The sequence below is a fragment of the Nannobrachium achirus genome (genome assembly GCF_963921795.1).
Source record: "Nannobrachium achirus genome assembly, chromosome: 15".
Classification (NCBI taxonomy): domain Eukaryota; kingdom Metazoa; phylum Chordata; class Actinopteri; order Myctophiformes; family Myctophidae; genus Nannobrachium; species Nannobrachium achirus.
This window is the reverse complement of record NC_137822.1, coordinates 671430-688418: the sequence shown is the minus strand read 5'-3', so window position 1 is coordinate 688418 and position 16989 is coordinate 671430. Positions and strand designations below refer to the sequence as shown.

Genomic DNA, 16989 nt, shown 5'->3' with positions numbered 1-16989 from the left:
TTGGCCATGGTGGGAGGCTCTAGAAACACTGCTTTAGGTCACTAACCTGCCTGTTTGGCCATGGTGGGAGGCTCTAGAAACACTGCTTTAGGTCACCAACCTGCCTGTTTGGCCATGGTGGGAGGCTCTAGAAACACTGCTTTAGGTCACCAACCTGCCTGTTTGGCCATGGTGGGAGGCTCTAGAAACACTGCTTTAGGTCACCAACCTGCCTGTTTGGCCATGGTGGGAGGCTATAGAAACACTGCTTTAGGTCACTAACCTGCCTGTTTGGCCATGGTGGGAGGCTATAGAAACACTGCTTTAGGTCACTAACCTGCCTGTTTGGCCATGGTGGGAGGCTATAGAAACACTGCTTTAGGTCACTAACCTGCCTGTTTGGCCATGGTGGGAGGCTCTAGAAACACTGCTTTAGGTCACTAACCTGCCTGTTTGGCCATGGTGGGAGGCTCTAGAAACACTGCTTTAGGTCACTAACCTGCCTGTTTGGCCATGGTGGGAGGCTCTAGAAACACTGCTTTAGGTCACTAACCTGCCTGTTTGGCCATGGTGGGAGGCTCTAGAAACACTGCTTTAGGTCACCAACCTGCCTGTTTGGCCATGGTGGGAGGCTCTAGAAACACTGCTTTAGGTCACCAACCTGCCTGTTTGGCCATGGTGGGAGGCTCTAGAAACACTGCTTTAGGTCACTAACCTGCCTGTTTGGCCATGGTGGGAGGCTATAGAAACACTGCTTTAGGTCACTAACCTGCCTGTTTGGCCATGGTGGGAGGCTATAGAAACACTGCTTTAGGTCACTAACCTGCCTGTTTGGCCATGGTGGGAGGCTATAGAAACACTGCTTTAGGTCACTAACCTGCCTGTTTGGCCATGGTGGGAGGCTATAGAAACACTGCTTTAGGTCACCAACCTGCCTGTTTGGCCATGGTGGGAGGCTCTAGAAACACTGCTTTAGGTCACCAACCTGCCTGTTTGGCCATGGTGGGAGGCTCTAGAAACACTGCTTTAGGTCACTAACCTGCCTGTTTGGCCATGGTGGGAGGCTCTAGAAACACTGCTTTAGGTCACTAACCTGCCTGTTTGGCCATGGTGGGAGGCTCTAGAAACACTGCTTTAGGTCACTAACCTGCCTGTTTGGCCATGGTGGGAGGCTCTAGAAACACTGCTTTAGGTCACCAACCTGCCTGTTTGGCCATGGTGGGAGGCTCTAGAAACACTGCTTTAGGTCACTAACCTGCCTGTTTGGCCATGGTGGGAGGCTCTAGAAACACTGCTTTAGGTCACCAACCTGCCTGTTTGGCCATGGTGGGAGGCTATAGAAACACTGCTTTAGGTCACTAACCTGCCTGTTTGGCCATGGTGGGAGGCTATAGAAACACTGCTTTAGGTCACTAACCTGCCTGTTTGGCCATGGTGGGAGGCTATAGAAACACTGCTTTAGGTCACTAACCTGCCTGTTTGGCCATGGTGGGAGGCTATAGAAACACTGCTTTAGGTCACCAACCTGCCTGTTTGGCCATGGTGGGAGGCTATAGAAACACTGCTTTAGGTCACCAACCTGCCTGTTTGGCCATGGTGGGAGGCTATAGAAACACTGCTTTAGGTCACTAACCTGCCTGTTTGGCCATGGTGGGAGGCTATAGAAACACTGCTTTAGGTCACTAACCTGCCTGTTTGGCCATGGTGGGAGGCTATAGAAACACTGCTTTAGGTCACTAACCTGCCTGTTTGGCCATGGTGGGAGGCTATAGAAACACTGCTTTAGGTCACTAACCTGCCTGTTTGGCCATGGTGGGAGGCTATAGAAACACTGCTTTAGGTCACTAACCTGCCTGTTTGGCCATGGTGGGAGGCTCTAGAAACACTGCTTTAGGTCACTAACCTGCCTGTTTGAACATGGTGGGAGGCTCTAGAAACACTGCTTTAGGTCACTAACCTGCCTGTTTGGCCATGGTGGGAGGCTCTAGAAACACTGCTTTAGGTCACCAACCTGCCTGTTTGGCCATGGTGGGAGGCTCTAGAAACACTGCTTTAGGTCACCAACCTGCCTGTTTGGCCATGGTGGGAGGCTCTAGAAACACTGCTTTAGGTCACCAACCTGCCTGTTTGGCCATGGTGGGAGGCTCTAGAAACACTGCTTTAGGTCACCAACCTGCCTGTTTGGCCATGGTGGGAGGCTCTAGAAACACTGCTTTAGGTCACCAACCTGCCTGTTTGGCCATGGTGGGAGGCTCTAGAAACACTGCTTTAGGTCACCAACCTGCCTGTTTGGCCATGGTGGGAGGCTCTAGAAACACTGCTTTAGGTCACCAACCTGCCTGTTTGGCCATGGTGGGAGGCTCTAGAAACACTGCTTTAGGTCACTAACCTGCCTGTTTGGCCATGGTGGGAGGCTCTAGAAACACTGCTTTAGGTCACCAACCTGCCTGTTTGGCCATGGTGGGAGGCTCTAGAAACACTGCTTTAGGTCACTAACCTGCCTGTTTGGCCATGGTGGGAGGCTCTAGAAACACTGCTTTAGGTCACCAACCTGCCTGTTTGGCCATGGTGGGAGGCTCTAGAAACACTGCTTTAGGTCACCAACCTGCCTGTTTGGCCATGGTGGGAGGCTCTAGAAACACTGCTTTAGGTCACCAACCTGCCTGTTTGGCCATGGTGGGAGGCTCTAGAAACACTGCTTTAGGTCACCAACCTGCCTGTTTGGCCATGGTGGGAGGCTCTAGAAACACTGCTTTAGGTCACCAACCTGCCTGTTTGGCCATGGTGGGAGGCTCTAGAAACACTGCTTTAGGTCACCAACCTGCCTGTTTGGCCATGGTGGGAGGCTCTAGAAACACTGCTTTAGGTCACCAACCTGCCTGTTTGGCCATGGTGGGAGGCTCTAGAAACACTGCTTTAGGTCACCAACCTGCCTGTTTGGCCATGGTGGGAGGCTCTAGAAACACTGCTTTAGGTCACCAACCTGCCTGTTTGGCCATGGTGGGAGGCTCTAGAAACACTGCTTTAGGTCACCAACCTGCCTGTTTGGCCATGGTGGGAGGCTCTAGAAACACTGCTTTAGGTCACCAACCTGCCTGTTTGGCCATGGTGGGAGGCTCTAGAAACACTGCTTTAGGTCACCAACCTGCCTGTTTGGCCATGGTGGGAGGCTCTAGAAACACTGCTTTAGGTCACTAACCTGCCTGTTTGGCCATGGTGGGAGGCTCTAGAAACACTGCTTTAGGTCACCAACCTGCCTGTTTGGCCATGGTGGGAGGCTCTAGAAACACTGCTTTAGGTCACCAACCTGCCTGTTTGGCCATGGTGGGAGGCTCTAGAAACACTGCTTTAGGTCACTAACCTGCCTGTTTGGCCATGGTGGGAGGCTATAGAAACACTGCTTTAGGTCACCAACCTGCCTGTTTGGCCATGGTGGGAGGCTCTAGAAACACTGCTTTAGGTCACTAACCTGCCTGTTTGGCCATGGTGGGAGGCTCTAGAAACACTGCTTTAGGTCACTAACCTGCCTGTTTGGCCATGGTGGGAGGCTCTAGAAACACTGCTTTAGGTCACCAACCTGCCTGTTTGGCCATGGTGGGAGGCTCTAGAAACACTGCTTTAGGTCACTAACCTGCCTGTTTGGCCATGGTGGGAGGCTCTAGAAACACTGCTTTAGGTCACTAACCTGCCTGTTTGGCCATGGTGGGAGGCTCTAGAAACACTGCTTTAGGTCACCAACCTGCCTGTTTGGCCATGGTGGGAGGCTCTAGAAACACTGCTTTAGGTCACTAACCTGCCTGTTTGGCCATGGTGGGAGGCTCTAGAAACACTGCTTTAGGTCACTAACCTGCCTGTTTGGCCATGGTGGGAGGCTCTAGAAACACTGCTTTAGGTCACCAACCTGCCTGTTTGGCCATGGTGGGAGGCTCTAGAAACACTGCTTTAGGTCACCAACCTGCCTGTTTGGCCATGGTGGGAGGCTCTAGAAACACTGCTTTAGGTCACTAACCTGCCTGTTTGGCCATGGTGGGAGGCTCTAGAAACACTGCTTTAGGTCACTAACCTGCCTGTTTGGCCATGGTGGGAGGCTCTAGAAACACTGCTTTAGGTCACTAACCTGCCTGTTTGGCCATGGTGGGAGGCTCTAGAAACACTGCTTTAGGTCACTAACCTGCCTGTTTGGCCATGGTGGGAGGCTCTAGAAACACTGCTTTAGGTCACTAACCTGCCTGTTTGGCCATGGTGGGAGGCTCTAGAAACACTGCTTTAGGTCACTAACCTGCCTGTTTGGCCATGGTGGGAGGCTCTAGAAACACTGCTTTAGGTCACCAACCTGCCTGTTTGGCCATGGTGGGAGGCTCTAGAAACACTGCTTTAGGTCACCAACCTGCCTGTTTGGCCATGGTGGGAGGCTCTAGAAACACTGCTTTAGGTCACTAACCTGCCTGTTTGGCCATGGTGGGAGGCTCTAGAAACACTGCTTTAGGTCACTAACCTGCCTGTTTGGCCATGGTGGGAGGCTATAGAAACACTGCTTTAGGTCACTAACCTGCCTGTTTGGCCATGGTGGGAGGCTATAGAAACACTGCTTTAGGTCACCAACCTGCCTGTTTGGCCATGGTGGGAGGCTCTAGAAACACTGCTTTAGGTCACCAACCTGCCTGTTTGGCCATGGTGGGAGGCTCTAGAAACACTGCTTTAGGTCACTAACCTGCCTGTTTGGCCATGGTGGGAGGCTCTAGAAACACTGCTTTAGGTCACTAACCTGCCTGTTTGGCCATGGTGGGAGGCTCTAGAAACACTGCTTTAGGTCACTAACCTGCCTGTTTGGCCATGGTGGGAGGCTCTAGAAACACTGCTTTAGGTCACCAACCTGCCTGTTTGGCCATGGTGGGAGGCTCTAGAAACACTGCTTTAGGTCACCAACCTGCCTGTTTGGCCATGGTGGGAGGCTCTAGAAACACTGCTTTAGGTCACCAACCTGCCTGTTTGGCCATGGTGGGAGGCTATAGAAACACTGCTTTAGGTCACTAACCTGCCTGTTTGGCCATGGTGGGAGGCTATAGAAACACTGCTTTAGGTCACTAACCTGCCTGTTTGGCCATGGTGGGAGGCTATAGAAACACTGCTTTAGGTCACTAACCTGCCTGTTTGGCCATGGTGGGAGGCTATAGAAACACTGCTTTAGGTCACCAACCTGCCTGTTTGGCCATGGTGGGAGGCTATAGAAACACTGCTTTAGGTCACCAACCTGCCTGTTTGGCCATGGTGGGAGGCTATAGAAACACTGCTTTAGGTCACCAACCTGCCTGTTTGGCCATGGTGGGAGGCTATAGAAACACTGCTTTAGGTCACTAACCTGCCTGTTTGGCCATGGTGGGAGGCTATAGAAACACTGCTTTAGGTCACTAACCTGCCTGTTTGGCCATGGTGGGAGGCTCTAGAAACACTGCTTTAGGTCACTAACCTGCCTGTTTGGCCATGGTGGGAGGCTCTAGAAACACTGCTTTAGGTCACTAACCTGCCTGTTTGGCCATGGTGGGAGGCTCTAGAAACACTGCTTTAGGTCACTAACCTGCCTGTTTGGCCATGGTGGGAGGCTCTAGAAACACTGCTTTAGGTCACTAACCTGCCTGTTTGGCCATGGTGGGAGGCTCTAGAAACACTGCTTTAGGTCACCAACCTGCCTGTTTGGCCATGGTGGGAGGCTCTAGAAACACTGCTTTAGGTCACCAACCTGCCTGTTTGGCCATGGTGGGAGGCTCTAGAAACACTGCTTTAGGTCACTAACCTGCCTGTTTGGCCATGGTGGGAGGCTCTAGAAACACTGCTTTAGGTCACCAACCTGCCTGTTTGGCCATGGTGGGAGGCTCTAGAAACACTGCTTTAGGTCACCAACCTGCCTGTTTGGCCATGGTGGGAGGCTCTAGAAACACTGCTTTAGGTCACCAACCTGCCTGTTTGGCCATGGTGGGAGGCTCTAGAAACACTGCTTTAGGTCACTAACCTGCCTGTTTGGCCATGGTGGGAGGCTCTAGAAACACTGCTTTAGGTCACCAACCTGCCTGTTTGGCCATGGTGGGAGGCTCTAGAAACACTGCTTTAGGTCACTAACCTGCCTGTTTGGCCATGGTGGGAGGCTCTAGAAACACTGCTTTAGGTCACCAACCTGCCTGTTTGGCCATGGTGGGAGGCTCTAGAAACACTGCTTTAGGTCACCAACCTGCCTGTTTGGCCATGGTGGGAGGCTCTAGAAACACTGCTTTAGGTCACCAACCTGCCTGTTTGGCCATGGTGGGAGGCTCTAGAAACACTGCTTTAGGTCACCAACCTGCCTGTTTGGCCATGGTGGGAGGCTCTAGAAACACTGCTTTAGGTCACCAACCTGCCTGTTTGGCCATGGTGGGAGGCTCTAGAAACACTGCTTTAGGTCACCAACCTGCCTGTTTGGCCATGGTGGGAGGCTCTAGAAACACTGCTTTAGGTCACCAACCTGCCTGTTTGGCCATGGTGGGAGGCTCTAGAAACACTGCTTTAGGTCACCAACCTGCCTGTTTGGCCATGGTGGGAGGCTCTAGAAACACTGCTTTAGGTCACCAACCTGCCTGTTTGGCCATGGTGGGAGGCTCTAGAAACACTGCTTTAGGTCACCAACCTGCCTGTTTGGCCATGGTGGGAGGCTCTAGAAACACTGCTTTAGGTCACCAACCTGCCTGTTTGGCCATGGTGGGAGGCTCTAGAAACACTGCTTTAGGTCACTAACCTGCCTGTTTGGCCATGGTGGGAGGCTATAGAAACACTGCTTTAGGTCACCAACCTGCCTGTTTGGCCATGGTGGGAGGCTCTAGAAACACTGCTTTAGGTCACTAACCTGCCTGTTTGGCCATGGTGGGAGGCTCTAGAAACACTGCTTTAGGTCACTAACCTGCCTGTTTGGCCATGGTGGGAGGCTATAGAAACACTGCTTTAGGTCACTAACCTGCCTGTTTGGCCATGGTGGGAGGCTATAGAAACACTGCTTTAGGTCACCAACCTGCCTGTTTGGCCATGGTGGGAGGCTCTAGAAACACTGCTTTAGGTCACCAACCTGCCTGTTTGGCCATGGTGGGAGGCTCTAGAAACACTGCTTTAGGTCACTAACCTGCCTGTTTGGCCATGGTGGGAGGCTATAGAAACACTGCTTTAGGTCACCAACCTGCCTGTTTGGCCATGGTGGGAGGCTCTAGAAACACTGCTTTAGGTCACTAACCTGCCTGTTTGGCCATGGTGGGAGGCTCTAGAAACACTGCTTTAGGTCACTAACCTGCCTGTTTGGCCATGGTGGGAGGCTCTAGAAACACTGCTTTAGGTCACTAACCTGCCTGTTTGGCCATGGTGGGAGGCTCTAGAAACACTGCTTTAGGTCACTAACCTGCCTGTTTGGCCATGGTGGGAGGCTCTAGAAACACTGCTTTAGGTCACTAACCTGCCTGTTTGGCCATGGTGGGAGGCTCTAGAAACACTGCTTTAGGTCACTAACCTGCCTGTTTGGCCATGGTGGGAGGCTCTAGAAACACTGCTTTAGGTCACTAACCTGCCTGTTTGGCCATGGTGGGAGGCTCTAGAAACACTGCTTTAGGTCACTAACCTGCCTGTGCTTTAGGTCACCAACCTGCCTGTTTGGCCATGGTGGGAGGCTCTAGAAACACTGCTTTAGGTCACCAACCTGCCTGTTTGGCCATGGTGGGAGGCTCTAGAAACACTGCTTTAGGTCACTAACCTGCCTGTTTGGCCATGGTGGGAGGCTCTAGAAACACTGCTTTAGGTCACCAACCTGCCTGTTTGGCCATGGTGGGAGGCTCTAGAAACACTGCTTTAGGTCACTAACCTGCCTGTTTGGCCATGGTGGGAGGCTCTAGAAACACTGCTTTAGGTCACCAACCTGCCTGTTTGGCCATGGTGGGAGGCTCTAGAAACACTGCTTTAGGTCACCAACCTGCCTGTTTGGCCATGGTGGGAGGCTCTAGAAACACTGCTTTAGGTCACTAACCTGCCTGTTTGGCCATGGTGGGAGGCTCTAGAAACACTGCTTTAGGTCACTAACCTGCCTGTTTGGCCATGGTGGGAGGCTCTAGAAACACTGCTTTAGGTCACTAACCTGCCTGTTTGGCCATGGTGGGAGGCTCTAGAAACACTGCTTTAGGTCACTAACCTGCCTGTTTGGCCATGGTGGGAGGCTCTAGAAACACTGCTTTAGGTCACTAACCTGCCTGTTTGGCCATGGTGGGAGGCTCTAGAAACACTGCTTTAGGTCACCAACCTGCCTGTTTGGCCATGGTGGGAGGCTCTAGAAACACTGCTTTAGGTCACCAACCTGCCTGTTTGGCCATGGTGGGAGGCTCTAGAAACACTGCTTTAGGTCACTAACCTGCCTGTTTGGCCATGGTGGGAGGCTCTAGAAACACTGCTTTAGGTCACTAACCTGCCTGTTTGGCCATGGTGGGAGGCTATAGAAACACTGCTTTAGGTCACTAACCTGCCTGTTTGGCCATGGTGGGAGGCTCTATGGTGCAGAAGAACACGGGCTCAGGGACCTCCACCCCCGACAGCACCGGACTGGCCTGACCTTCTCCTCCTCCGTGTTTCGTTTCCCCGGCCTCCTTCTGCGCCCGCCGGGCCGCGGCCGCAGCGGAGGCCTTGGACGACACGATGGTGTCCCCCGTCACCGTCTGCCACAACAGCGGAGAAAACACAGTCAAATCCTCTGTGCTCGTTTTAACTGATTAAGACGTGTCTTCTAAAATCTAAATCCTATACAGTTTTCTGAAAAACTAACATAACGGGGTGCTCAAAGCTTTTCATGTCAAGGACCCCCAAATATCCCCCCCAATATCGAAATATTTTGTTCCAGGGACCCCCAGAAGCAAAGATTCGCGTTAAAAATGTATATATTATATTCAAAGATTGTCACAAATTTTCATGACTTATTTTTTAAATTACAGATCTACAAGCTCAGAACTACAAGCTCAGCTTGTAGATCGGCTATTCTTTGGCAAAGAGAATTGGTAGAAAGTGAGGGGGGAAAAAAGAATGTATCAAGTACGTTATTTTCACGTCCGTTTTACCAATTATAGAGGGTTTAAGTGGTACCGGATATGCAGCTCTGCAAATAAAAGGTGAATTGAGCCCAGTGCGTGACGGAGGATAATTTCACGTTAAATGTAAATCGCCACAATAATTGAGATTTGAGAGATTTGAGATTTGTATCACACAATAACAGCGATTATGGTCCCATGTCCCTAGTTGTGAGGTTTTGGGGAGAACGCTACCTGCTTGAGGCCCACGGTCAGAGCAATGTTTCCAGCCGTCAGGGAGGAGATCTCCACATGCTGGTCGGCAAACGGCACCAGCAGTCTGCTCATCCTCTCACTGCAAAATGGCACAAATGCGCACAATTTACCCAATAAGACCTGGAGGAATGCATTGTTATGCATCGCTTTAACTAATAGCAGATATACAAGCTCACGTATGAATGCACATTTCATATGTTGGTGCCGCACTGTGAGCTGGTAGATCTGCTATTTTTTGAAAAATCATGAAAATGTGTCCAAATCTTTGAATATAAATTGTAACTCAAATATTTGCTTCTGGGGGGTCCCTGAACCCTGATACGTAATATTTTGAGATGTGGGTCGGTGGCCAAATCCATATTCTAGGGGTCCTTGACATAAAAGAGTTTGAGAAACGCTGATCATAAGAACATGCGTTTTTCAAAAGAACTTAGAAGGATTTAGAAGATATTTATAGAATCGGGTCAAAAAAAAAGACCTGGCACAAATTGTCAAGATTTTTCAAAAATAGCAGATCTACAGGCTCACAGCGTGGCACTCGGTGCTACGCTGTGAGCTTGTATATCTGCTATTTTTAATAGCTATAGGATAAAATAGTGGTTCAAGTAGTAATGCATAATGTGTTCCAGGTCAAGTCATGGCTATGCATTTTAGCCACTAGATGGCGCCCTCCATCTCCAACAGAGGAGGAGGGAGAGTTCAGTAGGATCCACTTACATGTTGTTTCTGTTGATGTTGTGGACGGCCGTCTGGGCCTTCATGGTGCCAGAGTAGATGCGCAGGAACACCATAGGACCACGCTGTTTGTCGTGGACCACCTTAAACGCCAGAGCACACAGGTCGTCCTTGTACCACCTCCTGTAGAGAGAAATGGCCAAGACATTATTGTGACCGTAGGTCGCAAGTTTACTATGAAAATGGTCACAGCTTGTCTGAGTGTATCTCTGTCACGCCTGACATTGTGGTTCTATGGGTTTGTCTGTGGTTATATAGGTTTGTCTGTGGTTCTATGGGTTTGTCTGTGGTTATATAGGTTTGTCTGTGGTTCTATGGGTTTGTCGCTCTGACATCATACTCTGATGTCACTGTGATGTCAGCGGAACCAATCTTAACAGAAAAAGAGCTAAAAACAGCTTGGTCAAACGCCTTCAAAAGCTCCTGCACGTGCATTATACTGTATGTTTTGCTAGATCTATATATTCAGTTGCAAAATTATTCTCTCTGTCTGCATCGTCACTGTCTGGCCAAAACCTCTTAACTCCATTTTTGAGGTTTTAGATTTTTTTTGGCATAAATCAGGGCTATTGAACACCCTTTACGTCTGAGTGTTGGTTAAAATAATATTGAACCAATGAAAAGTAGTAAAAAGCCCTTCGGTCAAAACCTCCTAACTTCACTTGAGCTCATTTCTCCTTTTTTCCCCTCTACACCAAATCTCCTTGAAGATAATTGACACGTTATGAGCTTGTAGAATGCCTATTTCCACAGAAAGTTACGAATGACAAGCCCAAAATAGCGACACTTCATGTGGTTAATACACTGTAGGCTGGTGAGTGTGTGTGCGCGAACAAGGCGACTCACACCACGTCATGGTGCCTCTCACTGGGGTCCGGCAGGTAGGCTGCGACGGCGTCCAGAAGAGGCTGAACACCTTTGTTCTTCAGAGAGCTCCCACAGAGCACCGGGAGAGCTTTACGAGCCAGAGTCACGCGCCGCAAGGCCTCCTGGAGCTGAAACCACGGAAATAGAGAGAAGCAACGTGAAAAAATGGTCAGCACATAAATCTTTCAATCTAATAAACGCCATTGTTTTATCTGCAAGTATCTGTGCTCAACTAAAGCAGTGGTTCTCAACCTTTTCTGGCCGCAACCCACACAATAATCGTATTTTAACTGGGGACCCCCACACTAGGGCATTAACCAAAAGGTCGACAAGTTGAGAGGTCGACAAGTTGAGAACCACTGACATAAACAGGAACATCCTGTGTTAATGAAACTCCTTTTGTAGATATGTTTTGGGGCTTTTTTATGCCTTTATTGATAGGACAGTAGACTGAGAGTAAATGGGGAGAGAGATGGATAGAGACATGCAGCAAAGGTCGTCGGGAACGGGACTCGAACCGGCAACACGCTGTCAGGCATCAGAGCCTATGTGGTATGCGCCTGGACCGCTAGTCTAGCGGGCACCCCAAAATGTAAATAATTTGACTTTATTGCCCCTTGGGTAAATGTGTCATGTGCATTCAAGCCATCCTAAAGCGCAGTGAGCAGTATTAGTGCCTTACTTTGGTTCCATTTGTACTCTCTTCAGAGGCATAACATAAAGGATTTTACTCTGCAATGCTGAATTCACATCACAGGTTTCCAAGGCTTTTACATCACAGTGGAACAGCTTACTTTGACTGGGGGAATAGCATCAGCATTATCAGCAAAGTCGCCCAGCAACAATTCAGCAAAGTCGTCGTCCAGATCAGCAACCTGTCAATGGCAACAATAGACAGAGAACTGTAAAACAACTTTATGAGGAATATGTTGATAGAACATGGAGCATTCTGCTCATATGACTTATTAGTCAATACTAAGAATGGAATGATATGAAGATTTCATATCATGATTATTGTGACCAAAGAAATCCCGATTTACGATATCATCGCGATAATCAAAATATCCCCAACATCCATTATCCTGGGGTGGAACATTTGCCAAAAAATAGATTTACAAGCTCACAACGTGTCGCGTTGCGACGCGTTGTGAGCTTGTAGATCGGCTATTTTTTGGCAAAGAGATTTGGTAGAGAGTGAAAAAAAAACTGTATCAAGTATATTAAAAGTACAATTTACCAATAGAGGGTTTAAGTGGTACCGGATATGCAGCTCGGCAAATAAAAGGTGAATTGATCCCAGTGCATGACGGAGGACGATATCACGATAAATTAAATCTCCACGATATGATTATCGCAAGTGTTTTTTATCACGATAAACGATAATATCGCTTATCGTCCCATCCGTAGTCAATACTAGATACAGAAAAATAATACCATTTTAGACAGTTGTGTCAATGTTAACCACTTAAACACTACGTAAACCCAGGGTTTTTTACTTGCCCCCTCCTTTTTTCCATCTACACCAAACCTCTTTAATGACAAAAAGCCAATCTACAAGCTCATAATGCGTCACTACAAGACACAGTTGTGAGCTTGTTGATCGACTATTTTTTCAGAATGTTAAAGAGGTGGTGCCATAGTTTTGTACTTTTTCTGTTTTGTATGGGTCTATGGAGTTGATATTACTCTAATGGAACCCCAGGTGAGGTTATAATGTGCAGATATGTCTTCCCTTTGTATTTTTGGTTACTTCCTGATAGCTGAAAGACTGAGCCTCAAAATTCATCCAACACTGTGGGTGTGGCTAACTCCAGCTGGGTCACCAGCCACCATGACAACCAGGTATACTTTTTTTAAATTGTCCTCCTAGTATAATAATAATACCTGATCATCATGTTTTAGGGGGTAAAACAATCATGGCACTGCATCTTTAATTTATTATGAATGCCAGAATAGGGATACTAGTGTTCCTGTGGATAAATGTCATTGATGTGACAATATTGTTACTTTGTACCCTCTCAATCAAATCAGCTCTGGCTTCTTTAGCCTCTTGTAGGAGTTCTGGGTTGTCGGACGGACTCAGCGGTTTCGTCTCAAATGAACGTCCGTCATCTTCCCGGGATTCCGCCTTCCAGGAAATCTTCTGATTGGTTATTAAATCAACCAATCCTGTGAAGCTCTTCCCACTACCGATCGGAATCTGCGAAATAGAAATTGTTTGTCCAATTGAACTTCTTTTTCATATAGAAACAGTGCAAGCTTTACAGTTCTGTAGAGACTCAGACAGTGTCAAAGAAGAACACCTCTAATTACTAAAATTATACTTTTTAACAAAACGAAATAGTTGAAAATTCTGTTGTGTAATAACAGATACAGTGAGTGTGCTACAGAGTAGCTCGCCACTATTTGAATAATGCTATTTATTGGTGTTAATTACCTGAAGAAGAAGAGGACTGGCATTCAGCTTATCCTTGATGCTTTCAAGTGAAAAAGATAAGCTAGGGGGGGAAATGCAAGACATTTGAAATGTTTGGCTTCCACAACATAAAACAGTGGTTCTCAACCTGTGGGTCGGGACCCCCAAGGGGGGGTCCCCAAATTATTTTGGGTGGTTGCCAAATGATTAACTTGATGTGCAACATTGTTTTCTCTCTCAACAGTAAACAAATCAACATAAAGTTTCTGTGTATAGAGGGTTATCTGCACATTTCTAAAGTGACAATTTACTTTTTAATACTTCTAAAATGACAAATTAAACATTGGCCAAATTGTCAAATATTAAAAGCAGAAATTGTGAAAATAGCTGATCACAACGCCTCGCTGCTATTTTCACAATAGAACCGTGTTATACAAAATGTTATGCCTCAGCTCTTAGTGTTCATCGGTGTGGGGGGGGTCCCCAATTGAAATATGATTATTTGGGGGGTCGCGGCCTGAAAAGGTTGAGAACCACTGACATAAAACACTGATCATCAGAAGGAATCTCAAAACAATCAGACAAATCAGTTGTTATGGCTTACTTTGCAGCAGGCTTGTCCATCTTGTTAAGGAAACAAATACAGGGAACATGATGCTTCTCTGCCTGCCTCCACACCGTCAGAGTCTGGGCCTGATGACCACACAGCATAACATGATAATAGACCACAGATTCTTAACATGGTGAATCGTTATTTGTTTATTCTGCTTACAAGTTCATATTCTCAAACAGAAACTTTCATTGTATCTAGGCTTTTCAAAATATAGGTCAAAACAATGGTAATCTGTTAGTCTAGTCTAGTTAAAGGTAGTGCAAGTTATATTTTTGGGTTAAAAACAAAAAGGTTTTTGTTAAAAGGTAGTAATCGTTGCTATAGAGTGTTTATTCAGTAATAGGAGTCTCCATGTAAAAGGTAAATGGTGCATTTATATATCGCCTTTATCCAAGGCACTTTACACAGATTGTGCTTTAATACATTCACCCATTCACACACACATTCATACACCGATGGCGGAGGAAACTATGCAAGGCACCAACCTGCTCACCGGGAGCAACTAGGGGTTCAGAGTCTTTCTCAAGGACTCTTCGACACCAACTCTGGGGGAGCCCGGGATCGAACTGGGAAACCTTTGGGAACCCTTTGGGAACCCTCTGTGTTCTAATAATAATAAATAATAATAAACTTTATTTATAAAGCACTTTTCGAAAACAATGTTTACAAAGTGCTTTACAGTGTCAAGATAAAAACAAAATATGCATAAATATAACAACAGCGGTTCAATTAAAATCAAAAGTAAAATAATAAAAATATAATAAAACCAAAGCATAAAAGTACATACATTTGTGCAAAAAGAGGCATTAAAATCTAAGGAAAAGCCTTGGTGTACAAATGGGTTTTCAAGAGTGCTTTAAAAGATGACACTGACCGAGCAAGCCTTAGATCCAGAGGTAGGGCATTCCAGAGCCTGGGCGCATGGGCCGCAAAAGCCCGGTCGCCCATAGAGACAAGGTTCATCGTAGGGGCTTCCAGGAGAGCCCTACCCGAGGATCTAAGGGTGGGTTGTGGCCTGTAGGGTTCCAGCATGTCAATAATGTAGGTGGGGGCCAGGCCTCGCATGGCTTTAAAAGTGATCAATAAAATTTTAAAATCAACTCTAAAAAGTACTGGCAACCAATGAAGGGCAGCTAGGATGACGGTTTCTCTACCCCTGAGCCACTGCCGCCCCCATGTCTCTCCAGATTGTTAACTAAACGTAGGTGACAAAATGTCAGCCAGTCAGGAGAGAGTAGCCATTTATCAGCTTCATTTTTAAAGCATTCCTGTTCCAAATGTGTCTGCTCATTTCTTTGTGGCATCACTTCCACTTTCACTCTTTTCAATCCGTATTCTGACCGAGTTCTCTATCGTGATTGGATCAAATTGGTATCCCGACCTGAAAAAGCATTTTCCGTTTGATAAAGAGCAGGAGAGACATGGAGACTCCAGTTACTGAACAAACACTCTAGACTGTAGCAATGAGTGAGTATTATCAGAGCTATTTAAAACTTCTTAAAGAAAATCACTTACCCTACCTTTAACACCGGAAAGAAAGACTGCTTTAGAGCAGTGGTTCTCAACCTGTGGGTCGGGACCCCCAGGAGGGGTCCCCAAATTATTTTGGGGGGTCCCCAGATGATTAACTATAAGTGCAACATAGGGATGGTCCGATCAGGTTTTTTGGAACCGATCACCGAGCACCGATCACAAAAGTTTGATCACCCGATACCGATCAATCACCGATCCAATCAAGTTATTATTTATATATTATTTATATTTTCTAAATGTTAATGTTTTAAATAATTAATTCACTCATGAATTCATTTATATATTTGCCTTATAGTTATTTACCAGCATTACTATGTATTTATTATCATAGCAGTAACTAATTATTCCTTCAGCACTGTGGAAATCAATACCCCAAAATGGCCTCAAGTGGGCATACTGAACGGCTGGTTGATCGGATGCACCGATCGGATCGGATCGGTGAATTTACCTTTTGATCTAAACCACCGATTATCGCCGATCACGCTTTGATCGGCCCGATCCGTTCCATTGCCGATTGATCGGTAACATCTCTAGTGCAACAGTGTATTCAATTCTCTCTCAACAGTAAACAAACCAACATAAAGTTGAAGTGTATAGGGGTTATCTGCATATTTCTAAAGTGACAATTTGAGGACTTTTAAAATCTCTAAAACCTCTAAAATGACAAATTAAATATTGGCCATATTGTGAAATATTAGTTGCTGAAATTGTGAAAATAGCCGATCACAACGCCTCGCAAAAAATATATGCTATTTTCACATTGTAGATCTGCTTTCTTTCACAATAGAACCGTGTTATACAAAATGTAATGTCTCAACACTATGATTATTATCATATTATATGATTATTTTGGGGGTCAAGGACTGAAAAAGTTGAGAACCACTGGTTTAGAGCTGGAGGCTAATGATCCACTAACCTCCACACCGGCAGAAGCATCAATCACTGCGACAGCGCCATCCAGAACGCGAAGCGCCCGCTCCACCTCTAGGGTGAAGTCAACATGACCTGAAATCACACACACACACACACACATATATGAATGTAGATTATTTGATACGGTTACTGTCGGCCAGGCACGTGCGGAGAATGTTAGAGAGGCAGGGGCTGAAATTTGTGCTTGATACTTAACATAAATCAAGTCAATACTGGAGATGTGGCGTAATGGCATGGATTTCTACACAGAGAGGGCAATTCTTTCAACATAAGAGGGCAATTCTTTCAACATAAGATGCTGCATTCAAGTTCAGGAGAATTTGGACATGGTCTCTCTTGAATGCTTCCTTCAGGTATGGCATGGAAAGGGTGCATTTGCATTTCTTTCACCATCGTAAAAACTGTCTTCATGGTCTGGAGAGGGCACTTTTTACAGACGGATAAAAGGGCACGTGTCTATGTGTGTATGTGCCGGCTGGTATAATAAACAACAGTGTTGCACAAAAGTAGTGAAATAATAGCTGATCTACAAGCACGCAACGAAACAGTCTGAGAAAGTAGTTAAATCTCTGTAGGTTTTTATA

At 46.9% G+C, this 16989-nt stretch overlaps 1 protein-coding gene across 1 annotated transcript in view; it reads right to left on the bottom strand.

Moving 5' to 3' along the window:
- gfm2 (GTP dependent ribosome recycling factor mitochondrial 2) overlaps positions 1–16989 on the bottom strand; it is a 33260-nt gene that overhangs the window by 13662 nt on the left and 2609 nt on the right. The window contains exons 5-13 of the mRNA XM_080742691.1: positions 16389–16477; positions 13931–14019; positions 13348–13408; positions 12925–13110; positions 11705–11785; positions 10890–11038; positions 10026–10166; positions 9288–9387; positions 8495–8687 (exon numbers count right to left, since the gene is read on the bottom strand). Of these exons, the coding sequence (XP_080598817.1) occupies positions 8495–8687; positions 9288–9387; positions 10026–10166; positions 10890–11038; positions 11705–11785; positions 12925–13110; positions 13348–13408; positions 13931–14019; positions 16389–16477 (1089 nt within the window). The remainder of the gene's footprint in view (positions 1–8494; positions 8688–9287; positions 9388–10025; positions 10167–10889; positions 11039–11704; positions 11786–12924; positions 13111–13347; positions 13409–13930; positions 14020–16388; positions 16478–16989) is intronic.